We start from the raw sequence: 27191 nt of genomic DNA, 5'->3' as shown, positions 1-27191 counted from the left end.
CTCCTCCTCCTCTCTCAGAACAACTATCCTCACCTCCTCTTCCTCTCTCAGAACAACTATCCTCACCTCCTCTTCCCCCCTCAGAACAACTATCCTCACCTCCTCTTCCTCTCTCAGAACAACTATCCTCACCTCCTCTTCCTCCCTCAGAACAACTATCCTCACCTCCTCTTCCTCCCTCAGAACAACTATCCTCACCTCCTCTTCCCCCCTCAGAACAACTATCCTCACCTCCTCTTCCTCCCTCAGAACAACTATCCTCACCTCCTCTTCCCCCCTCAGAACAACTATCCTCACCTCCTCTTCCTCCCTCAGAACAACTATCCTCACCTCCTCTTCCCCCCTCAGAACAACTATCCTCACCTCCTCTTCCTCTCTCAGAACAACTATCCTCACCTCCTCTTCCTCCCTCAGAACAACTATCCTCACCTCCTCTTCCTCTCTCAGAACAACTATCCTCACCTCCTCTTCCCCCCTCAGAACAACTATCCTCACCTCCTCTTCCTCCCTCAGAACAACTATCCTCACCTCCTCTTCCTCCCTCAGAACAACTATCCTCACCTCCTCTTCCTCCCTCAGAACAACTATCCTCACCTCCTCTTCCCCTCTCAGAACAACTATCCTCACCTCCTCTTCCTCCCTCAGAACAACTATCCTCACCTCCTCTTCCTCCCTCAGAACAACTATCCTCACCTCCTCTTCCTCCCTCAGAACAACTATCCTCACCTCCTCTTCCCCCCTCAGAACAACTATCCTCACCTCCTCTTCCTCTCTCAGAACAACTATCCTCACCTCCTCTTCCTCCCTCAGAACAACTATCCTCACCTCCTCTTCCTCCCTCAGAACAACTATCCTCACCTCCTCTTCCCCCCTCAGAACAACTATCCTCACCTCCTCTTCCCCCCTCAGAACAACTATCCTCACCTCCTCTTCCCCCCTCAGAACAACTATCCTCACCTCCTCTTCCTCCCTCAGAACAACTATCCTCACCTCCTCTTCCTCCCTCAGAACAACTATCCTCACCTCCTCTTCCCCCCTCAGAACAACTATCCTCACCTCCTCTTCCCCCCTCAGAACAACTATCCTCACCTCCTCTTCCTCTCTCAGAACAACTATCCTCACCTCCTCTTCCCCCCTCAGAACAACTATCCTCACCTCCTCTTCCTCCCTCAGAACAACTATCCTCACCTCCTCTTCCTCCCTCAGAACAACTATCCTCACCTCCTCCTCCTCTCTCAGAACAACTATCCTCACCTCCTCTTCCCCCCTCAGAACAACTATCCTCACCTCCTCTTCCTCTCTCAGAACAACTATCCTCACCTCCTCTTCCTCCCTCAGAACAACTATCCTCACCTCCTCTTCCTCCCTCAGAACAACTATCCTCACCTCCTCTTCCTCCCTCAGAACAGCTATCCTCACCTCCTCTTCCTCCCTCAGAACAACTATCCTCACCTCCTCTTCCTCCCTCAGAACAACTATCCTCACCTCCTCTTCCTCCCTCAGAACAGCTATCCTCACCTCCTCTTCCTCCCTCAGAGCAGCTATCCTCACCTCCTCTTCCTCCCTCAGAACAACTATCCTCACCTCCTCTTCCTCTCTCAGTGCAGCTATCCTCACTTCCTCTTCCTCCATCAGTGCAGCTATCCTCACCTCCTCTTCCTCTCTCAGTGCAGCTATCCTCACCTCCTCTTCCTCCCTCAGAACAACTATCCTCACCTCCTCTTCCCCCCCCAGAGCAGCTATCCTCACCTCCTCTTCCTCCCTCAGTGCAGCTATCCTCACCTCCTCTTCCTCTCTCAGTGCAGCTATCCTCACCTCCTCTTCCTCCATCAGTGCAGCTATCCTCACCTCCTCTTCCTCCATCAGTGCAGCTATCCTCACCTCCTCTTCCTCTCTCAGTGCAGCTATCCTCACCTCCTCTTCCTCCATCAGTGCAGCTATCCTCACCTCCTCTTCCTCTCTCAGTGCAGCTATCCTCACCTCCTCTTCCTCCCTCAGTGCAGCTATCCTCACCTCCTCTTCCCCCCTCAGAGTTGCTATCCTCACCTCCTCTTCCTCCATCAGTGTAGCTATCCTCACCTCCTCTTCCTCCCTCAGAACAACTATCCTCACCTCCTCTTCCTCCATCAGTGCAGCTATCCTCACCTCCTCTTCCTCCCTCAGAGCAGCTATCCTCACCTTCTCTTCCTCCCTCAGAGCAGCTATCCTCACCTCCTCTTCCTCCCTCAGAGCAGCTATCCTCACCTTCTCCTCCTCCCTCAGAGCAGCTATCCTCACCTCCTCATCCTCTCTCAGTGCAGCTATCCTGGCCTCCTCTTCCTCTCTCAGTGCAGCTATCCTCACCTCCTCCTCCCCCCTCAGAGCAGCTATCCTCACCTCCTCTTCCTCCCTCAGAACAGCTATCCTCACCTCCTCCTCCCCCCTCAGAGCAGCTATCCTCACCTCCTCTTCCTCTATCGGTGCAGCTATCCTCACCTCCTCTTCCTCCCTCAGAACAGCTATCCTGGCCTCCTCTTCGTCTCTCAGAACAACTATACTGGCCTCCTCTTCCTCCCCCAGTGCAGCTATCCTCACCTCATCTTCCTCTCTCAGAGCAGCTATCCTGGCCTCCTCTTCCTCCCTCAGTCCAGCTATCCTGGCCTCCTCTTCCTCCCTCAGAGCAGCTATCCTCACCTCCTCTTCCTCCCTCAGAGCAGCTATCCTCACCTCCTCTTCCTCCCTCAGTGCAGCTATCCTGGCCTCCTCTTCCTCCCCCAGTGCAGCTATCCTGGCCTCCTCTTCCTCCCTCAGAGCAGCTATCCCCACCTTCTCTTCCTCCCTCAGAGCAGCTATCCTCACCTCCTCTTCCTCCCTCAGAGCAGCTATCCTGGCCTCCTCCTCCTCCCTCAGTGCAGCTATCCTCACCTCCTCTTCTTCCCTCAGTGCAGCTATCCTCACCTCCTCTTCCCCCCTCAGTGCAGCTATCCTGGCCTCCTCTTCCTCCCTCAGAGCAGCTATCCTGGCCTCCTCTTCCTCCATCAGTGCAGCTATCCTCACCTCCTCTTCCTCCCTCAGTGCAGCTATCCTGGCCTCCTTTTCCGCTTCTACATAGAAACGGTTGAAGTTTATCAAGCTCATCTTTAATCTGCATAGCAAAAAAAAACGTTTGTTAAACCAAGATGATTCATTGAAGGAAGTCTAAATAGAGTATTTATAAACAACTCACAGATAAAGTTGTTATTTCTATGTTTCTTTGAGACTTATCCTCCAGACAGAAAAGGCTGACATTCTCACAGTGCAGACTGCAGAGCACCTCAGACCCTGTTGCTGGACCTCTTGGGTTTCTTTCCTGTAAGAAGGCCTCACACTGGTTCTTTGGAGCCAAGTTAGGGGAAGCATCCTTCAAGGGATTTATCTTGCAAACCGGACAGTCCCGCAGCCAGGTTCGCTCTTTTTTCACCCCCCCACTCTCATTCTGTCTCCCCCCCTCTCTCCATCCCTCTATTACACTCTTTTTCTCTACCACCCTCTCGCTCTCACCCTTCTTTTCTCTCTCACAAACACACATACCCAACATGTTCCATCACTGACAAGCCCCACTCCCCAGGTGAATACACTGTAGCCCTGGGTGCAAACACTGTCTTTATTGAAATGTAGAGCTGAAAGCAGGACTCAGGTGACTGACAGTGGCTAGATGTGGCATGACAACAAACCCAGGAACAGACATGTTAATTGGTGACATGCTGACAGCCTTGTCTTGGGGCTTTTCATTTCCATCTTCCTGTATGTGTGTGTCCTTAGCGTGGAACCTTCTGAGACGACATACAAACGTTTCACAACAAACCACGGTGGCCATTTTTACAAAACATTAGAGAAAATAAAAAGTATAGAACCATTACAACAAGCAACAAAAAATGGCAGTCATGACATCACATTGTAACCGGGCAATGCCAGTATGAAGTTAACATTTGTAAAGCCTGATAGACATGATAAATACATGTGAATATAAACAATATGTACATGTTTAAAAAAATTAAGGAAATAAGTTGCAATTTACAGCTTCTAACACCATGGGTCTGGCTCTAACACCATGGCTCTAACACCATGGGTATGGTTCTAACACCATGGGTCTGGCTCTAACACCATGGGTCTGGTTCTAACACCATGGGTCTGGTTCTAACACCATGGGTCTGGTTCTAACACCATGGGTCTGTCTCTAACACCATGGGTCTGGCTTTAACACCATGGGTCTGGTTCTAACACCATGGGTCTGGTTCTAACACCATGGGTCTGGTTCTAACACCATGGGTCTGTCTCTAACAGCATGGGTCTGTTTCTAACACCATGGGTCTGGTTCTAACACCATGGGTCTGGTTCTAACACCATGGGTCTGGTTCTAACACCATGGGTCTGTCTCTAACACCATGGGTCTGGTTCTAACACCATGGGTCTGGTTCTAACACCATGGGTCTGGCTCTAACACCATGGGTCTGGTTCTAACACCATGGGTCTGGCTCTAACACCATGGGTCTGGTTATAACACCATGGGTCTGGTTCTAACACCATGGGTCTGTCTCTAACACCATGGTCTTGTGTTGCCAAGAGGAAGGCTAAAAGGCAGACTCCTGAAGGCACAGTTGGTTAAACCATTCAACACGGTAGAACCAAGCCTCAACCCTTCACCCTTGACCCCAAAGACTTGTCCTATGGAACATAGGCTCCACCCCCCCGTATGCCACCGACCCCATCTACACACACAAACACAGCACTCTCAACATCCAATGAGACAAACTCTCAGCATTACAAGTATCATGATCGATCTCATCGATCGATCAATCAATCAAATTTGTGAAATAAACATGAGAAGCTACACTGAGTGTATTAAACATTAGGAACACCTGCTCTTTCCATGACAGACTGACCCGGTGAATCCAGGTGAAAGCTATGATCCCTTATTGATGTCACTTGTTAAGTCCACTTCAATCAGTGTAGATGAAGGGGAGGAGACAGGTTAAAGAAGGATTTTTAAGCCTTGAGACAATTGAGACATGGATTGTGTATGGGCCATTCAGAGGGTGAATGGGCAAGACAAAATATTTAAATGTCTTTGAACAGGGTATGATAGTAGGTGCCAGGCGCACCGTTTTGAATGTGTCAAGAACTGCAACGCTGCTGGGTTTTTCACACTCAACAGTTTCCTGTGTATATTTACATTTACATTTTAGTCATTTAGCAGACGCTCTTATCCAGAGCGACTTACAGTAGAGTGCATACATTTTATTACATTTACATACTGAGACAAGGATATCCCTACCGGCCAAACCCTCCCTAACCCGGACGACGCTATGCCAATTGTGCGTCGCCCCACGAGGTATATCAAGAATGGTCCACCACCCAAAGGACATCCAGCGAACTTGACACAACTGTGGGAAGCATTAGAGTCATCATGGGCCAGCATCCCTATGGAATGCTTTCGACACCTTGTAGAGTCCATGCCCTGACGAAATTAGGCTGTTCTGAGGGCAAAAGGGGGTACAACCCAATATTAGGAAGGTGTTCTTAATGTTTTGTACACTCAGTGTAAGACAAGTGTTTGGAAACAGAAAACACGCTGAAAGTTCAAGAGCTCACTTGTTCTCAGAGGAAGGACAGAAAGCAAACTGCCATGCAGTGTGTAGCTATGGTTCTGCCATGTTTTCCCATCATGCATTGAGACATTCCTCTCCAACCATCGATGAGAAGGTCTTCTTGTGGATACAATCTAATGTCATAATTCAATTCAATTAAAGTAAACTTCTTTCATTTGTGGATATGTACTATGCTTAGAAATAGTATCTGAAATGTCGTGTAAATGTACCAATGTCTCTGAATAAACCTATATTAACAAAGAAATTAAATATATTTATAAATAACACATATTTACAGCAGGACTTTTGGCATCCATGTTTCTCTGGTTACACCTTTTGGAGTGGTTTGAGAAACCCTGTTGGAGTGTATATGGATCATGGACATGTAAGCATGACCAACAGAAATGCCAAACTTGTAAACAAATGATTTGGCATAATCTTTCAGATCTCAGTTGAAAAAACAAACAAGTCTTTGCTAGCATATGATCAATTATTATTATACAGAGGTCAAATACATAGGTCAAATACTTGAGCTGTGCTTGATTTAGTTTGCCTGGTACATCGGAGACAATAGAATAGTCCCAAAGGTGCAAGATCCAAGCTAAATCAAGTGCACTTCTAAAAACCTAAAGTGTTTGAATGTATTTGATCCAGATCTGCTGTTATATAACTATCCTGTATTCAAAGGATTCGTGGAAACTCCTGAACACAATACAAAGAAAGACTATGTACAGATTTAGTCTCTCAACGCAACCTTCCAATAAACTGTCTCGTCTTTCTTCTGCAGTTAATCGGATTTCTGTACACCCTCTTTCACCCACTCCCACTCCCTCCTCCATTCAGTAGACGTCTCCATCCATCTCTCCTGTGATTGGTCAACAGATGAACATCCCACTCTCCAATCCTCATCTGTTTTTCAATTGGCAGTTAGATGAACCACTCTTTCTTTGATTCCTCTATGGTTTCCGGGTTGGTTTCGGCGCAGATGATGGTGGTGTCTGCTGATTCGCCACTGGCTGGCTCCGCCCCTTTTGATTCATTGGTGTGGTAGGAGCCCTTGTGACGGAACATGTAGCGAATCAGGAACACCAGTGTGCACAGGACGGTGAAGATCACCACAGCAATGATACCTGGGGGCAGATATAAATAAGTAGATTTAGAAATAGTTTGAAAATAATGGATATTTTTTTATAAAAAAAATAATAATAATAATTTAAGGGGTGGATCAGCTTAATTTTGCGGAAAGAATGTTGCTTCCATTAATATAATTGTCTGCATCATTTCCAATCCCCCATATATTTTTTGGGGAAATATATATATCCATACACGCATGCATACATATACACATATATACATACACATACCTATATAGACATATATACTTTTTAAAAGAATATACCTTTATTATTATTCCCCACAAACCCTACCACCGATCCCCCAATTGGAGTAAACTAATAAACACTTCTGCTTTTACCTTCAATTTATACATCTTATACACATTTTACAGACACAGTCTACTTTACAATAGTTCTCTGACTTGTTTGTTCCTTCCTCTATTTCTGATGTCCATCCAGTTTGATTTCTATTTGTAACTGTGCTATTTCACAAAAGTTCCGAACCTATATACATTTTACAGATCCGGTATGCTTTACATTGTTTATCTTGTTATTAGTCCCACCCTTCAGCTCCATTCAACCCCTCCCATCTATCTCTCAACATCATCCATTTTGGATTTCTATTTGCCATATATTTTTCAACTGTGCTGTGATGCTTCACAAAATAATTGAACATTTCTATTCTCATAGCTTCTACAGATTGTAAATTTAAATTGAAAAATTCCAAGTTTTGAATCCGGCGTTGTTTTGCGTATCAATTCATAAACCATGTGCCATGGAATGGGTACATCGAAAATCTCTTCCCAACTATTTTGCAATTTATATGGCACAGCTGTCAGTTTTTTGGTCCTTAAATTAAATTGGTATATGTTTTTATTTATCACACTTTTCTTTAACCATTTATGTTCTTTAATATAGGGCCGACATACAAGTTCCTTACTTTTTTCCCTTTCTACTTGCCTCTTCCATTTTTGTGGTAATGCTGCAATGAATTGGTTGTAATTTTGGGTAGAGCAGACATTTCCATATGTCTGTGTTAGCTGCATGTGTGACATAACTCCACCAGTCCTATTTATGATATCATTCACTAAAATTATACCCTTTTAAAAAATTTCTTCGAAAAATACAGTTTTTTAATCAATTAGTATATTTGAATTTAACCACAATATTTGTTGTACTATTTGTTCTGTACTTTCAGGTGGATTAAACTGAAATTGCAACCAACTTTCTAAGGCGTGTTTAAAAAATAAAGATATTTTGGAGATGATTTCCTTTTCAAACAACCGAAAGTGAGCAGGTGTAATCTGAATTAAGGGAAAAAGGCCCTTCTTGAACACAAGATGAGACATTCGTACCAATTTACTAGAGAACCAGTTTGGATTTAAGTATACCTTTTGTATGCCTGATGCCTTTAGTGAGAGGTGGATATGGATATGCTTTAATATTTAATCATTTCTGCCCTCCGAATTCATATTCGTTATATAAATAGGCCCTTTTAATTTTATCTGGCTTGCCGTTCCAAATAAAATGGAATAATGTTTGTTCATATCATTTAAAAAGCAGGTCACTAGGTGCAGGCAAAACCATAAGCAAATAGGTCAACTGTGATATGACTAAAGAGTTAATTAGGGTGATTTTTCCACAAATAGACAGGTATTTTCCTTTCCATTTCAAAATAATGTATATTGATAGAATGTATATTGATAGATATTGATATAATGTATATTGATAGATATTGATAGAATGTATATTGATAAATGTATATTGAAAGATATTGATAGAATGGATATTGATAGATATTGATATAATGTATATTGATAGATATTGACAGAATGTATATTGATAAATGGATATTGAAAGATATTGATAGAATGGATATTGATAGATATTGATAGAATGTATATTGATATATAGTGACAGAATGTATATTGATAAATGTATATTGATAGATATTGATAGAATGGATATTGATAGATATTGATAGAATGGATATTGATATATATTGACAGAATGTATATTGATAAATGTATATTGAAAGATATTGATAGATATTGATAGAATGGATATTGATAGATATTGATAGAATGTATATTGATAGATATTGATAGAATGGATATTGATAGATATTGACAGAATGGATATTGATAAATGGATGTTGATAGATATTGATAGAATTGATAGATATTTATAGAATGGATATTGATAAATGGATATTGAAAGATATTGATAGATATTGACAGAATGGATATTGATAGAATGGATATTGATAGATATTGATAGATATTGATAAATGGATATTGATAGATATTGATAGAATGGATATTGATAGATATTGATAGAATGTATATTGATTGATATTGATAGAATGGATATTGATAGATATTGACAGAATGTTAAAGTTGGAGCAAAATGTTACTGAAGCAAATACTTGATTTGTTGACATCATGTTGGCCCATGGGAAAGACATCTGGAGACAACTGAATGTCAGTAGATCAAGATGACATCTGGACCTGGCAGGGGGTCATGTCTCTGTGGAACATGGCAGTTTAGGATAAGAGAAGTCTGAACAGGGGCCCTACTGGACGTACCTCCTATAATGGCTGCGTTCCTGTTGACTCCATCTGGGATCACTCTCTCCTCGTTGAATGGGAACTCTGCACCTAGAGACACAGATATTTACTTTCAGCTATACTCATCTAGCCATCTTAAGGTAAATGTACTAACTGTGGATTAGATCGTATGCTAAATAACTGAAATGTAAATGTAATTCCCCCCCCCACACACACCACTGCCTTCCATTCAACTGTAAACACACTACAGAGCAATGAATCAACACCAGGCCAAGCTGTCCAGTCTCCCACTAATAGGCTTTTATCCCTCCTGGTGTACAGATCTGTCAGGTAAATGAGTGGAGAGAAGAGAGTTGGTGGGTGGATGAGAGATTGTTATGACAGACAGGCAGTAAGCTAATGAGAGAGAGAGAGAGAGAGAGAGAGAGAGAGAGAGAGAGAGAGAGAGAGAGAGAGAGAGAGAGAGAGAGAGAGAGAGAGAGAGAGAGAGAGAGAGAGAGAGAGAGAGAGAGAGAGAGAGAGAGAGAGAGAGAGAGAGAGAGAGAGAGAGAGAGAGAGAGAGGGGAAGGGGCGACAGGGAGAGTGGATAGCAGAGAGAGAGTGGGTAGATGAGAACTTGTGAGGGTCGACAGAAATCTGGAGAAAGGAGACGGGAGGACAGAGAGAAGAGAGAGATATAAGAGGAAGTGGAAGAGAGGACAGAGAGAAGAGAGAGATATAAGAGGAAGTGGAAGAGAGGACAGAGAGAAGAGAGAGATATAAGAGGAAGTGGAAGAGAGGACAGAGAGAAGAGAGAGATATAAGAGGAAGAGAGGACAGAGAGAAGAGAGAGATATAAGAGGAAGTGGAAGAGAGGACAGAGAGAAGAGAGAGATATAAGAGGAAGTGGAAGAGAGGACAGAGAGAAGAGAGAGATATAAGAGGAAGTGGAAGAGAGGACAGAGAGAAGAGAGAGATATAAGAGGAAGTGGAAGAGAGGACAGAGAGAAGAGAGAGAAGAGGAAGAGGAAATAGAGAGGCTGACATATCTGCCCTGTCAGCTGACTGTGCGTTTTGCTTGCAGCTCCAGGATCAATAGATGTTATTGACCAGAAACAGAGACAACCATCTCACTGGAGCAAAAGGAAGACGGCAGCATCCCGAATATGAGAATGTGTGTGTGGTGTGTGTACCTGCGTTTCCTGCAAAAATGTCTGTGTGTGTGTATGTGTATCGTACCTGAGTCCAGGCGCCAAGGATCGGTGACAGCAGACATTGGTGGGATGGTGAGAGGTGATGCTCCACAGTTAGATTCTACCAGTTTACCCTGGTAGGACACTGGCACAGACTGTCTGTCTGTTGGTCTGTCTGCTATAGGGTTTCTTAGGGCAGTCTTCAGGGGTGCGACTCCGTTGAACTGGACGCGTGACAGACAGCCTACGAACCCTGGAGTGTTATAACGCTCTATAAGCACTGGGTCTATCACTCCGGTTTCTAGAGAGAGAGAGAGAGAGAGAGAAAGAGAGAGAGAGAGAGAGGAAGAGGCGAGGGGGCAGACAGAGGTTTGAGTTTTAACAAGATTTTATTATACAATACAACACTTCAAGGAAGCACACAGCCTTAATAGTCCAAAAAAGCAAAAAACTGAAGGCATAAAAAATGAGGAGAGGAAGGAAATATACACTGCTCAAAAAAATAAAGGGAACACTTAAACAACACAATGTAACTCCAAGTCAATCACACTTCTGTGAAATCAAACTGTCCACTTAGGAAGCAACACTGATTGACAATACATTTCACATGCTGTTGTGCAAATGGAATAGACAACAGGTGGAAATTATAGGCAATTAGCAAGACACCCCCAATAAAGGAGTGGTTCTGCAGGTGGTGACCACAGACCACTTCTCAGTTCCTATGCTTCCTGGCTGATGTTTTGGTCACTTTTGAATGCTGGCGGTGCTATCACTCTAGTGGTAGCATGAGACGGAGTCTACAACCCACACAAGTGGCTCAGGTAGTGCAGCTCATCCAGGATGGCACATCAATGCGAGCTGTGGCAAGAAGGTTTGCTGTGTCTGTCAGCGTAGTGTCCAGAGCATGGAGGCGCTACCAGGAGACAGGCCAGTACATCAGGAGACGTGGAGGAGGCCGTAGGAGGGCAACAACCCAGCAGCAGGACCGCTACCTCCGCCTTTGTGCAAGGAGGAGCAGGAGGAGCACTGCCAGAGCCCTGCAAAATGACCTCCAGCAGGCCACAAATGTGCATGTATCTGCTCAAACAGTCAGAAACAGACTCCATGAGGGTGGTATGAGGGCCCGACGTCCACAGGTGGGGGTTGTGCTTACAGCCCAACACCGTGCAGGACGTTTGGCATTTGCCAGAGAACACCAAGACCGGCAAATTCCCCACTCGCGCCCTGTGCTCTTCACAGATGAAAGCAGGTTCACACTGAGCACATTTGACAGACGTGACAGAGTCTGGAGACGCCGTGGAGAACGTTCTGCTGCCTGCAACATCCTCCAGCATGACCGGTTTGGCGGTGGGTCAGTCATGGTGTGGGGTGGCATTTCTTTGGGGGGCCGCACAGCCCTCCATGTGCTCGCCAGAGGTAGCCTGACTGCCATTAGGTACCGAGATGAGATCCTCAGACCCCTTGTGAGACCATATGCTGGTGCGGTTGGCCCTGGGTTCCTCCTAATGCAAGACAATGCTAGACCTCATGTGGCTGGAGTGTGTCAGCAGTTCCTGCAAGAGGAAGGCATTGATGCTATGGACTGGCCCGCCCGTTCCCCAGACCTGAATCCAATTGAGCACATCTGGGACATCATGTCTCGCTCCATCCACCAACGCCACGTTGCACCACAGACTGTCCAGGAGTTGGCGGATGCTTTAGTCCAGGTCTGGGAGGAGATCCCTCAGGAGACCATCCGCCACCTCATCAGGAGCATGCCCAGGCGTTGTAGGGAGGTCATACAGGCACGTGGAGGCCACACACACTACTGAGCCTCATTTTGACTTGTTTTAAGGACATTACATTAAAGTTGGATCAGCCTGTAGTGTGGTTTTCCACTTTAATTTTGAGTGTGACTCCAAATCCAGACCTCCATGGGTTGATAAATTTGATTTCCATTGATAATTTTTGTGTGATTTTGTTGTCAGCACATTCAACTATGTAAAGAAAAAAGTATTTAATAAGAATATTTCATTCATTCAGATCTAGGATGTGTTATTTTAGTGTTCCCTTTATTTTTTTGAGCAGTGTATATAATCAGCATAAATCATATTTCCAGGAAACCAACTAAAGCAGAGTGAGCCACAGCACTCTCCTACCAGCTATTAGATACCTGCATCAGCAGATTTATAGGGAAATCATTAAGACATCATCACCATGAGATGCCACACACACACAGGTTTTTAAAATCAATTGACTATTCTTCCCTCCTGCTACAGAGGGACGGAGAGAGAGAGAGAGAGAGAGAGAGCGAGAGAGCGAGAGAGAGAGAGAGAGAGGGAGAGAGAGAGAGAGAGGGGGAGAGAGAGAGAGAGAGAGAGAGAGAGAGAGAGAGAGAGAGAGAGAGAGAGAGAGAGAGGGGGAGAGAGAGAGAGAGAGAGAGAGAGAGAGAGAGAGAGAGGGGATAAAGACACCCACATACTGACATTGACCTCTAATGGAAGCAGAATGTGATATACATTCTGACACAGTAATACACATTTCTCTGCATCACTACCTCTATGTAACATATATAGGGGAGATGTTTCACTTCCCTGGCATGATGACTAACCATGCTGTAGAGCTGAACATAACTATTAGCTCAGTGGGCTGACTCAGTATTGAGTTGAGTAGCTGACCTGGGTTTGATACCCGGGCAGTGAAGTAATGCATTCAGCCTGGATGTCTATGTATCTCTCTATCCCCTACAGATAGTCTGTATCCTTGCTGCTTCATCTCTGTCTTCTATCTGTCGTATCAGTTTGGCCTGACAGTCAACTCCAGCAGGTTACAGTGCACTGGGCTTCAGAACATATACAGGTGTAGGATGTTAATTTGATCACCATGTTACACTGTATTCAAGGTTTAAAAAGGCTTCTTCTGTCCATTGTAACATGTCAGACTCCATTTGCTCAAACAGAAAATGTATCAATCGCTACAAATAAATGTCCATTAATTATAATTAACAGAATAATTCACATTTCCTGTTAATGCAACATTATTTTCCTGCTGTGAGAAATTGTCACAATTAACATCCTGCACCTGTGCCTACTGTAGGACCCTTTATCATGGTCACACAGCCGGACCAGGAGAAACGCTGGACCCAAGTTAGAGCCTCTAGAACAGGTCCAGGAGTTTTTCTTGGTCAAGTCGTGTAGTCAGGGAAAACTCAGGGGCCTAATAATATCTACAAACGCTATCTCGCTCTCCTTTTTCCTTTTCTCACATATTCCTCTTGCTCGGTCTCCTTGTTTTCTGTGCTTTTTTTGGTTTCATACAGTGCATTTGGAGAGTATTCAGACCCCTTGACTTTTTCCATATTTTGTTACGTTACAGCCTTATTGATAAAATTAAAATTTCCCCGCAACAATCTATACACAATACCCCATAATGACGAAGCAAAAACAGGTTTTTAGAATTTTTATATATGAAAATATGTATATATGTAAAAAAAAAGAAAAAAAAAAAAGTATTCAGACCCTTTGCTATGAGACTCGAAATCGAGCTCAGGTGCATCCTGCTCCCATTTATCATCATTGAGATGTTTCTACAACTTGATTGGAGTCAATTGATTGGACATGATTTGGAAAGGCACACACCAGTCTATTTAAGGTCCCACAGTTGACAGTGCATTTCAGAACAAAAACCAAGCCACAAGGACGAAGGAATTGTCCGTAGAGCTCCGAGACAGGATTGTGTCGAGGCACAGATCTGGGGAAGGGTACCAAATATTTTTTGTAGCATTGAAGGTCCCCAAGAACACAGTGGCCTCCATCATTCTTAAATGGAAGACGTTTGGAAACACCAAGACTCTTCCTAGAGTTGACCGCCCGGCCAAACTGAGCAATCGGGGGAGAAGGGCCTTGATCAGGGAGGTGATCAAGAACCCGATGGTCACTCTGACAGAGTTCCAGAGTTCCTCTGTGGAGATGGGAGAACCTTCCAGAAGGACAACCATCTCTGCAACACTCCACCAATCAGGTCTTTATGGTAGAGTGGTCAGATGGAAGCCATTCCTCAGTTAAAGGCACATGACAGCCCACTTGGAGTTTGCCAAAAGGCACCTAAAGGACTCACAGACCATGAGAAACAAGATTCTCTGGTCTGATGAAACCAAGATTGAATTCTTTGGCCTGAATGCCAAGCATCATGTCTGGAGGAAACATGGCACCATCCCTACCGTGAAGCATGGTGGTGGCAGCATCATGCTGTGTTCATGGGATGTTTTTCAGCGGTAGGGACTGGGAGACTAGTCAGGATCGAGGGAAAGATGAAGAGCGAAAAGTACTGAGAGATCCCTGATGAAAAACTGCTCCAGAGCGCTCAGGACCTCAGACTGGGGCAAAGGTTCACCTTCCAACATGCCAACGACCCTAAGCACACAGCCAAGACAACACAGGAGTGGCTTCTGGATATTTTTCTTAATGTCCTTGAGTGGCCCAGTCAGAGCCTAGACTTGAACCTGATCGAACATCTCTGGAGACCTGAAAATAGCTGTGGAGGGACACTCCCCATCCAACCTGACAGAGCTTGAGAGGATCTGCAGAGAAGAATGGGAGAAACTCCCCAAATACAGATGTGCCAATCTTGTAGTGTCATACCCAAGAAGACTCGAGGCTGTAATCGCTGCCAAAAGTGCTTCAACAAAGTACTGAGTAAAGGGTCTGAATACTTATGTAAATGTGATATTTCCGTTTTTTTTCTCATAAATTTGCTAAAAATTCGAAAAACCCGTTTCTGCTTTGTCATTATGGGGTATTGTGATGTCATTATGGGGTATTGTGTGTAGGTTGATGAGGGGAAAAAAATATTTAACCCATTTTAGAATAAGGCTGTAATGTAACAAAATGTGAAAAAAGTCTGAATACTTTCCGAATGCATTATATTTAAAACATTATGTTGTTATGGACTGGCCTGCAGAGAGTAGAGAGCTGTAGAGAGCTGTAGAGAGCTCTGAGTGTTTTGGACTAGTCTATAGAGAGCTGTAGAGAGCTCTGAGTGTTTTGGACTAGTCTATAGAGAGCTGTAGAGAGCTCTGAGTGTTTTGGACTAGTCTATAGAGAGCTGTAGAGAGCTGTAGAGAACTCTGAGTGTTTTGGACTAGTCTATAGAGAGCTGTAGAGAGTTGTAGAGAGTTCTGAGTGTTTTGGACTAGTCTATAGAGAGCTGTAGAGAGTTGTAGAGAGTTCTGAGTGTTTTGGACTAGTCTATAGAGAGCTGTAGAGAGTTGTAGAGAGTTCTGAGTGTTTTGGACTAGTCTATAGAGAGCTGTAGAGAGCTCTGAGTGTTTTGGACTAGTCTATAGAGAGTTGTAGAGAGCTCTGAGTGTTTTGGACTAGTCTATAGATAGTTGTAGAGAGTTCTGAGTGTTTTGGACTAGTCTATAGAGAGCTGTAGAGAGCTCTGAGTGTTTTGGACTAGTCTATAGAGAGTTGTAGAGAGCTCTGAGTGTTTTGGACTAGTCTATAGAGAGCTGTAGAGAGCTCTGAGTGTTTTGGACTAGTCTATAGAGAGCTGTAGAGAGCTCTGAGTGTTTTGGACTAGTCTATAGAGAGCTGTAGAGAGCTCTGAGTGTTTTGGACTAGTCTATAGAGAGCTGTAGAGAGCTCTGAGTGTTTTGGACTAGTCTATAGAGAGCTATAGAGAGCTCTGAGTGTTTTGGACTAGTCTATAGAGAGCTGTAGAGAGCTCTGAGTGTTTTGGACTAGTCTATAGAGAGCTATAGAGAGCTCTGAGTGTTTTGGACTAGTCTATAGAGAGCTGTAGAGAGCTCTGAGTGTTTTGGACTAGTCTATAGAGAGCTGTAGAGAGCTCTGAGTGTTTTGGACTAGTCTATAGAGAGCTGTAGAGAGCTCTGAGTGTTTTGGACTAGTCTATAGAGAGCTGTAGAGAGCTCTGAGTGTTTTGGACTAGTCTATAGAGAGCTGTAGAGAGTTCTGAGTGTTTTGGACTAGTCTATAGAGAGTTGTAGAGAGTTCTGAGTGTTTTGGACTAGTCTATAGAGAGCTGTAGAGAGCTCTGAGTGTTTTGGACTAGTCTATAGAGAGCTGTAGAGAGCTCTGAGTGTTTTGGACTAGTCTATAGAGAGCTGTAGAGAGCTCTGAGTGTTTTGGACTAGTCTATAGAGAGCTGTAGAGAGCTCTGAGTGTTTTGGACTAGTCTATAGAGAGCTGTAGAGAGCTGTAGAGAGCTCTGAGTGTTTTGGACTAGTCTATAGAGAGCTGTAGAGAGTTGTAGAGAGCTCTGAGTGTTTTGGACTAGTCTATAGAGAGCTGTAGAGAGCTCTGAGTGTTTTGGACTAGTCTATAGAGAGCTGTAGAGAGTTCTGAGTGTTTTGGACTAGTCTATAGAGAGCTGTAGAGAGTTGTAGAGAGCTCTGAGTGTTTTGGACTAGTCTATAGAGAGCTGTAGAGAGCTGTAGAGAGCTCTGAGTGTTTTGGACTAGTCTATAGAGAGCTGTAGAGAGCTCTGAGTGTTTTGGACTAGTCTATAGAGAGCTGTAGAGAGCTCTGAGTGTTTTGGACTAGTCTATAGAGAGCTGTAGAGAGCTCTGAGTGTTTTGGACTAGTCTATAGAGAGCTGTAGAGAGCTCTGAGTGTTTTGGACTAGTCTATAGAGAGTTGTAGAGAGCTCTGAGTGTTTTGGACTAGTCTATATAGAGCTGTAGAGAGCTCTGAGTGTTTTGGACTAGTCTATAGAGAGCTGTAGAGAGCTCTGAGTGTTTTGGACTAGTCTATAGAGAGCTGTAGAGAGCTCTGAGTGTTTTGGACTAGTCTATAGAGAGTTGTAGAGAGTTCTGAGTGTTTTGGACTAGTCTATAGAGAGCTGTAGAGAGCTCTGAGTGTTTTGGACTAGTCTATAGAGAGTTGTAGAGAGCTCTGAGTGTTTTGGACTAGTCTATAGAGAGCTGTAGAGAGCTCTGAGTGTTTTGGACTAGTCTATAGAGAGCTGTAGAGAGCTCTGAGTGTTTTGGACTAGTCTATAGAGAGCTGTAGAGAGCTCTGAGTGTTTTGGACTAGTCTATAGAGAGCTGTAGAGAGCTCTGAGTGTTTTGGACTAGTCTATAGAGAGCTATAGAGAGCTCTGAGTGTTTTGGACTAGTCTATAGAGAGCTGTAGAGAGCTCTGAGTGTTTTGGACTAGTCTATAGAGAGCTATAGAGAGCTCTGAGTGTTTTGGACTAGTCTATAGAGAGCTGTAGAGAGCTCTGAGTGTTTTGGACTAGTCTATAGAGAGCTGTAGAGAGCTCTGAGTGTTTTGGACTAGTCTATAGAGAGCTGTAGAGAGCTCTGAGTGTTTTGGACTAGTCTATAGAGAGCTGTAGAGAGCTCTGAGTGTTTTGGACTAGTCTATAGAGAGCTGTAGAGAGTTCTGAGTGTTTTGGACTAGTCTATAGAGAGTTGTAGAGAGTTCTGAGTGTTTTGGACTAGTCTATAGAGAGCTGTAGAGAGCTCTGAGTGTTTTGGACTAGTCTATAGAGAGCTGTAGAGAGCTCTGAGTGTTTTGGACTAGTCTATAGAGAGCTGTAGAGAGCTCTGAGTGTTTTGGACTAGTCTATAGAGAGCTGTAGAGAGCTGTAGAGAGCTCTGAGTGTTTTGGACTAGTCTATAGAGAGCTGTAGAGAGTTGTAGAGAGCTCTGAGTGTTTTGGACTAGTCTATAGAGAGCTGTAGAGAGCTCTGAGTGTTTTGGACTAGTCTATAGAGAGCTGTAGAGAGTTGTAGAGAGCTCTGAGTGTTTTGGACTAGTCTATAGAGAGCTGTAGAGAGCTCTGAGTGTTTTGGACTAGTCTATAGAGAGCTGTAGAGAGTTCTGAGTGTTTTGGACTAGTCTATAGAGAGCTGTAGAGAGCTCTGAGTGTTTTGGACTAGTCTATAGAGAGCTGTAGAGAGCTCTGAGTGTTTTGGACTAGTCTATAGAGAGCTGTAGAGAGTTCTGAGTGTTTTGGACTAGTCTATAGAGAGCTGTAGAGAGTTCTGAGTGTTTTGGACTAGTCTATAGAGAGCTGTAGAGAGCTCTGAGTGTTTTGGACTAGTCTATAGAGAGCTGTAGAGAGCTCTGAGTGTTTTGGACTAGTCTATAGAGAGCTGTAGAGAGTTCTGAGTGTTTTGGACTAGTCTATAGAGAGCTGTAGAGAGTTGTAGAGAGCTCTGAGTGTTTTGGACTAGTCTATAGAGAGCTGTAGAGAGCTCTGAGTGTTTTGGACTAGTCTATAGAGAGCTGTAGAGAGCTGTAGAGAGCTCTGAGTGTTTTGGACTAGTCTATAGAGAGCTGTAGAGAGCTCTGAGTGTTTTGGACTAGTCTATAGAGAGCTGTAGAGAGTTCTGAGTGTTTTGGACTAGTCTATAGAGAGCTGTAGAGAGTTGTAGAGAGCTCTGAGTGTTTTGGACTAGTCTATAGAGAGCTGTAGAGAGCTGTAGAGAGCTCTGAGTGTTTTGGACTAGTCTATAGAGAGCTGTAGAGAGCTCTGAGTGTTTTGGACTAGTCTATAGAGAGCTGTAGAGAGCTCTGAGTGTTTTGGACTAGTCTATAGAGAGCTGTAGAGAGCTGTAGATAGTTCTGGATGTTTTGGACTGGCCTGCAGTTAGTAGAAAGCTGTAGAGAGCTCTGAGTGTTTTGAAATGCAATAAACAGTTACATTATTGTCTTTCCCTCCTCCTGTCTCTCTCCTCTCTCTCCTGTCTCTCTCCCCTCTCTCTCCTCTCTCCTGTCTCTCTCCTGTCTCTCTCCTCTCTCTCCCCTCTCTCTCCTGTCTCTCCTGTCTCTCCTGTTTCTCTCCTGTCTCTCTCCTGTCTCTCTCCTGTCTCTCTCCCCTCTCTCCTGTCTCTCTCCTGTTTCTCTCCTGTCTCTCTCCTGTCTCTCCTGTCTCTCTCCTGTCTCTCTCCTCTCTCTCCTGTCTCTCCTCTCTCTCTCCTCTCTCCTCTCCCTCCTGTCTCTCTCCTGTCTCTCTCTTCTCTCTCCTGTCTCTCCTCTTTCTCCTGTCTCTCTCCTGTCTCTCTCCTGTCTCTCTCCTCTCTCTCCTGTCTCTCTCCTCTCTCTCCCCTCTCTCCTGTCTCTCTCTTCTCTCTCCTGTCTCTCCTGTCTCTCCTCTTTCTCCTGTCTCTCTCCTGTCTCTCTCCTCTCTCTCCTGTCTCTCCTCTCTCTTCTGTCTCTCCTGTCTCTCCTGTCTCTCTCCTCTCTCTCCTGTCTCTCTCCTGTCTCTCTCCTGTCTCTCTCCTGTCTCTCTCCTCTCTCTTCTGTCTCTCCTGTCTCTCCTGTCTCTCCCACTCTCTGTTATTCAGAGGAGAACATGTAGCAGAAAAACAGCAGATTGCAGACAAACAACCTCAAACACACAGAATATTGAATAGTAATAAACATGTAATGTTGACACACTCTTTCTGGCCAGCCAGTATCTCCATAAGCTCCCTCTCCCAAACAAGAGAGAGAGAGAGAGAGTGAGAGTGTGTGTGTGTGTGTGTGTGTGTGTGTGTGTGTGTGTGTGTGTGTGTGTGTGTGTGTGTGTGTGTGTGTGTGTGTGTGTGTGTGTGTGTGTGTGTGTGTGTGTGCTGACAGACTATAGAGCCTTTGGTAATGTGTCCTACAATGCAGTGCAAGAGTGGAGAAAACGCCCTGATATCAGGCCACTGCTGAATTTGATAGCCATGTCAGAGGAGCTACACACACATGCACACACACACACAAGCCTGTATGGCAGAGCTAAATACTGTACCTGGGACCAGCCTGTTAGTGGACCAGCCTGTTAGTGGACCAGCCTGTTAGTGGACCAGCCTGTTAGTGGACCAGCCTGTTAGTGGACCAGCCTGTTAGTGGACCAGCCTGTTAGTGGACCAGCCTGTTAGTGGACCAGCCTGTTAGTGGACCAGCCTGTGTTATATCAGTATCTTATTAGTATTCAAGTCTGAGTATCAGGTATATAGCAGAGGGGGAGAAAGCGAGAAAGAGGAGAGAGTGAGGGAAAGGGATGAAGAGAGAGGGGGGAGAGAGAGAGAGTCGGGGAGAGATAGATGGGGGAGAGAGCGGGAGAGAGAGAGAGAGAGAGATGGAGAAGGAGAGAGGAGAGAGAGGGAAAGGGAGAAAGAGAGATGGTGAATCACTAAAACAATACAGAAATACACTACTTAAAAAGAAGGAACAGCACGTCAGAAATCAGCTCAATGTATTTGAAGAACCATAGACTAACCACTTCTGGGGAAATTGGAAAACACTAAACAGACAACAACATGAAGAGTCATCTATCCAAAATGGAGATGTGTGGATAAACCACTTCTCTAATCTTTTTGGCCCTATAACAAAGAACAAACAGCAAAAACATATACATGATCAAATACAAATCTTAGAATCAAATACCAAAGACTACCAGAACCCACTGGATTTGCCAATAACATTGAATGAATTACAGGACAAAATACAAACCCTCCAACCCAAAAAGGCCTGTGTTGATGGTATCCTCAATGAAATTTTTAAATATACAGACAACAAATTCCAATTGGCTGTACTGAAACACTTTAACATCATTCTCAGCTCTGGTATCTTCTCCAATATTTGGAACCAATGACTGATCACCCCAATCCACAAAAGTAGAGACAAATTTGACCCCAATAACTACCGTGGGATATGCATCAACAGCAACCTTGGGAAAATCCTCTGCATTATCATTAACAGCAGACTTGTACATTTCCTCAGTGAAAACAATGTACTGAGCAAATGTCAAATTGGCTTTTTACCAAATTATCGTACGACAGACCACATATTCCCCCTGCACACCCTAATTGACAAACAAACCCCAAAAAAGGCAAAGTCTTTTCATGCTTTGTTGATTACAAAAATGCCTCCGACTCAATTTGGCATGAGAGTCTGCTATACAAACTGATGAAAAGTGGTGTTGGGGGAAAAACATACAACATTATAAAATCCATGTACACAAACAACAAGTGTGCGGTTAACATTGGCAAAAAACACACACATTTCTTTCCACAGGGCCGTGGGGTGAGACAGGGATGCAGCGTGAGCCCCACCCACTTCAACATATGTATAAACAAATTGGCGAGGGCAATAGAACAGTCTGCAGCCTCTTCTGCATTTATTACAAGCAGCCCAAGAGAGAGTGGAATCATACTCATATCCATAGAATATTCACACACACACACTCTCTCGTTTGGGAGAGGGAGCTTATGGAGATACTGGCTGGCCAGAAAGAGTGTGTCTATATTTGTAAACATTTTGTGAGTGTATGTGTGTACAGTATGTATGTGTACCAGTGGAGGATGCTGAGGGGAGGACGGCTCATAATAATGGCTGGAATGGAGCGCATGGAATGGCATCAACACCTGGAAACATGTGTTTGATACCATTCCATCCATTGCTACAGGACTCCATGGGCTGCTTGTATTACCATCTCTCTCTCTTTCTCTCTCTCTCTTTCTCTCTCTCTCTCTCTGTCTTTCTCTCTCTCTCTCTCTCTCTCTCTCTCTCTCTCTCTCTCTTTCTCTCTCTCTCTCTTTCTCTCTCTCTCTCTCAGAGTGGAGTTGAATAATAGACTGTTCCACTAATAGGCCAGTCCACTAATAGACCGTTCTACTAATAGACCGGTCCACTTATAGACCGTTCTACTAATAGACTTGAACTCTGGTCTGTCATACAAGCTTGACTTGGCATAACATACAAACAAGACAGACAGACATACAGGAGATGGCTGATGCACAAAAATATGGAACCATGCTAATTGTACTCTGACAATCCAACACAAACATGAGTGTGCTTAGGTCTACAGCTCCCTCTGCGCGACCTGTAAATCCTGTTATGGCTGAATGTACATTACTGTTCTATCTCAGTCATGATATGCATCAAACCTCCCCAGCTGGTTGGTCTCTTTGTCTGTCTGTCACACAGGTGTCCAATGAGAGCCGACTAACCATTTAGTGGGTGGTACTGAGAATACAAGAGCTGCCAGGAGCAGTTATTGGGTGAGAAGCGGAATGATGGTGGGAGAGGAGGATAATAGGAGGGAGGTGGAGATTGGTTGAGGGTGAGGAGAAGGAGGGGTGGAGAAAGAGGGAGAGAAGTAGGAGAGGTGGAGAGAAAGGGGATGAGAGAGACAGTGAGAAGGGAGAAGGGGGGATGAGATAGACAGTGAGAGGGGAGAAGGGGGGATGAGATAGACAGTGAGAGGGGAGAAGGGGGGATGAGAGGGACAGTGAGAGGGGAGAAGGGGGGGATGAGAGGGACAGTGAGAGGGGAGAAGGGGGGGATGAGATAGACAGTGAGAGGGGAGAAGGGGGGGATGAGATAGACAGTGAGAGGGGAGAAGGGGGGATGAGAGGGACAGTGAGAGGGGAGAAGGGGGGATGAGAGGGACAGTGAGAGAGGAGAAGGGGGGATGAGAGGGACAGTGAGAGGGGAGAAAGGGGGATGAGAGGGACAGTGAGAGGGAGGAAGGGGGGATGAGAGGGGAGAAGGGGGGATGAGAGGGACAGTGAGAGGGGAGAAGGGGGGATGATAGGGACAGTGAGAGGGGAGAAGGGGGGGATGAGATAGACAGTGAGAGGGGAGAAGGGGGGGATGAGATAGACAGTGAGAGGGGAGAAGGGGGGATGAGAGGGACAGTGAGAGGGGAGAAGGGGGGATGAGAGAAGATCTTAAATGGAGGGGCGACAAGAGAACAGAAAGGGTGAAAGGATCAAACATGGTTACCATGGCAACAAATGATAGCTCGTGGCAAAACTAGAGAGTGTAAGAAAGGGAGGGAAAAGAGAGACGGAGAGAGAGAGACAGAGAGACGGAGAGAGAGAGAGAGAGAGAGATGGAGAGACAGAGAGACAGAGAGAGAGAGAGAGATGGAGAGACAGAGAGACGGAGAGAGAGAGAGCGAGATGGAGAGACAGAGACGGAGCGAGAGAGATGGAGAGACAGAGACGGAGAGAGAGAGAGATGGAGAGACAGAGACGGAGAGAGAGAGAAAGATGGAGAGACAGAGATGGAGAGAGAGAGATGGAGAGACAGAGACAGAGAGAGAGAGATGGAGAGACAGAGACAGAGACGGAGAGAGAGAGAGAGACAGAGACGGAGAGAGAGAGAGAGAGATGGAGATACAGAGACTGAGAGAGAGAGACAGAGAGAGAGAGATGGAGAGACAATGACGGAAAGAGAGAGAGAGAGAGGGAGGGAGACAGAGACGGAGACGGAGAGAGAGAGAGAGGGAGAGAGAGAGAGAGAGAGAGAGAGAGAGAGAGAGACAGAGACAGAGACAGAGACAGAGAGAGAGAGAGAGACAGAGACGGAGACGGAGACAGAGACGGAGAGAGAGAGAGACTAAAAGGAGGAGGGGTAATAATGGAAAGAAAATACATATACCGCCTATAGACACAAAACAGCAACAAAGACAGCAGAGAGATGTTACTAAAATACAGGGATCAGAAACAGAGAGAAAGAGAGAGAGAGAGAGATGGATGGATGGATGAATGTACTGTCTAGGAGGTGGTAACTGCACCTGTCCTTGCAATGCCCTCCTACTGCAGTCTACCTGCCTACACACACACACACACACACACACACACACACACACACACACACACACACACACACACACACACACACACACACACACACACACACACACACACACACACACACACACACACACACACACACACACACACACACACACAGCATACCCCTGGGAACACGCAGGTACACAAAACACTCACCACTACAGAGCTGAACAGAGGATACTAACCCAGACACACAAAACACTCAACACTACAGAGCTGAACAGAGGATACTAACCCAGACACACAAAACACTCACCACTACAGAGCTGAACAGAGGATACTAACCCAGACACACAAAACACTCACCACTACAGAGCTGAACAGAGGATGCTAACCCAGGTACACAAAACACTCACCACTACAGAGCTGAACAGAGGATACTAACCCAGACACACAAAACACTCACCACTACAGAGCTGAACAGAGGATGCTAACCCAGGTACACAAAACACTCACCACTACAGAGCTGAACAGAGGATACTAACCCAGACACACAAAACACTCACAGCTACAGAGCTGAACAGAGGATGCTAACCAGGTACACAAAACACTCACCACTACAGAGCTGAACAGAGGATGCTAACCCAGGTACACAAAACACTCACCACTACAGAGCTGAACAGAGGATGCTAACCAGGTACACAAAACACTCACCACTACAGAGCTGAACAGAGGATGCTAACCCAGACACACAACACTCACCACTACAGAGCTGAACAGAGGATACTAACCCAGACACACAAAACACTCACCACTACAGAGCTGAACAGAGGATGCTAACCAGGTACACAAAACACTCACCACTACAGAGCTGAACAGAGGATCCTAACCCAGACACACAACACTCACCACTACAGAGCTGAACAGAGGATACTAACCCAGACACACAAAACACTCACCACTACAGAGCTGAACAGAGGATACTAACCCAGACACACAAAACACTCACCACTACAGAGCTGAACAGAGGATACTAACCCAGACACACAAAACACTCACCACTACAGAGCTGAACAGAGGATGCTAACCCAGACACACAAAACACTCACCACTACAGAGCTGAACAGAGGATACTAACCCAGACACACAAAACACTCACCACTACAGAGCTGAACAGAGGATACTAACCCAGACACACAAAAAACTCACCACTACAGAGCTGAACAGAGGATACTAACCCAGACACACAAAACACTCACCACTACAGAGCTGAACAGAGGATACTAACCCAGACACACAAAACACTCACCACTACAGAGCTGAACAGAGGATGCTAACCCAGACATACAAAACACTCACCACTACAGAGCTGAACAGAGGATACTAACCCAGACACACAAAACACTCACCACTACAGAGCTGAACAGAGGATGCTAACCCAGACACACAAAACACTCACCACTACAGAGCTGAACAGAGGATACTAACCCAGACACACAAAACACTCACCACTACAGAGCTGAACAGAGGATACTAACCCAGACACACAAAACACTCACCACTACAGAGCTGAACAGAGGATGCTAACCAGGTACACAAAACACTCACCACTACAGAGCTGAACAGAGGATACTAACCCAGACACACAAAACACTCACCACTACAGAGCTGAACAGAGGATGCTAACCAGGTACACAAAACACTCACCACTACAGAGCTGAACAGAGGATGCTAACCCAGGTACACAAAACACTCACCACTACAGAGCTGAACAGAGGATGCTAACCAGGTACACAAAACACTCACCACTACAGAGCTGAACAGAGGATGCTAACCCAGACACACAACACTCACCACTACAGAGCTGAACAGAGGATACTAACCCAGACACACAAAACACTCACCACTACAGAGCTGAACAGAGGATGCTAACCAGGTACACAAAACACTCACCACTACAGAGCTGAACAGAGGATCCTAACCCAGACACACAACACTCACCACTACAGAGCTGAACAGAGGATACTAACCCAGACACACAAAACACTCACCACTACAGAGCTGAACAGAGGATACTAACCCAGACACACAAAACACTCACCACTACAGAGCTGAACAGAGGATACTAACCCAGACACACAAAACACTCACCACTACAGAGCTGAACAGAGGATGCTAACCCAGACACACAAAACACTCACCACTACAGAGCTGAACAGAGGATACTAACCCAGACACACAAAACACTCACCACTACAGAGCTGAACAGAGGATACTAACCCAGACACACAAAACACTCACCACTACAGAGCTGAACAGAGGATACTAACCCAGACACACAAAACACTCACCACTACAGAGCTGAACAGAGGATACTAACCCAGACACACAAAACACTCACCACTACAGAGCTGAACAGAGGATGCTAACCCAGACATACAAAACACTCACCACTACAGAGCTGAACAGAGGATACTAACCCAGACACACAAAACACTCACCACTACAGAGCTGAACAGAGGATGCTAACCCAGACACACAAAACACTCACCACTACAGAGCTGAACAGAGGATACTAACCCAGACACACAAAACACTCACCACTACAGAGCTGAACAGAGGATACTAACCCAGACATACAAAACACTCACCACTACAGAGCTGAACAGAGGATACTAACCCAGACACACAAAACACTCACCACTACAGAGCTGAACAGAGGATGCTAACCCAGACACACAAAACACTCACCACTACAGAGCTGAACAGAGGATGCTAACCCAGACACACAAAACACTCACCACTACAGAGCTGAACAGAGGATGCTAACCCAGACACACAAAACACTCACCACTACAGAGCTGAACAGAGGATGCTAACCAGGTACACAAAACACTCACCACTACAGAGCTGAACGGAGGATGCTAACCAGGTACACAAAACACTCACCACTACAGAGCTGAACAGAGGATACTAACCCAGACACACAAAACACTCACCACTACAGAGCTGAACAGAGGATACTAACCCAGACACACAAAACACTCACCATTACAGAGCTGAACAGAGGATACTAACCCAGACATACAAAACACTCACCACTACAGAGCTGAACAGAGGATACTAACCCAGGTACACAAAACACTCACCACTACAGAGCTGAACAGAGGATACTAACCCAAGCATACAATCAATTAGGGTTTAAGATTACATTATTTCAAT

General features: G+C 45.1%; 1 protein-coding gene across 1 annotated transcript in view; it reads right to left on the bottom strand.

The window, feature by feature from the left end:
* Window positions 1-6411: 6411 nt before the first annotated feature.
* The window catches only part of LOC120050588 (contactin-associated protein-like 2), a gene marked incomplete at its 5' end in the record, with an annotated part of 135778 nt that continues 114998 nt past the window's right edge, over window positions 6412-27191 (bottom strand). The window contains 3 exons of the mRNA XM_038997183.1: window positions 6412-6736; window positions 9310-9381; window positions 10510-10764. Coding sequence (XP_038853111.1) covers window positions 6534-6736; window positions 9310-9381; window positions 10510-10764 — 530 coding nt within the window. The remainder of the gene's footprint in view (window positions 6737-9309; window positions 9382-10509; window positions 10765-27191) is intronic.

This window comes from Salvelinus namaycush, chromosome 7, assembly GCF_016432855.1.
Source record: "Salvelinus namaycush isolate Seneca chromosome 7, SaNama_1.0, whole genome shotgun sequence".
In the NCBI taxonomy this organism is placed as follows: domain Eukaryota; kingdom Metazoa; phylum Chordata; class Actinopteri; order Salmoniformes; family Salmonidae; genus Salvelinus; species Salvelinus namaycush.
Note: the sequence above shows the minus strand (reverse complement) of the source record. Positions and strands in the feature narration are given on the sequence as shown.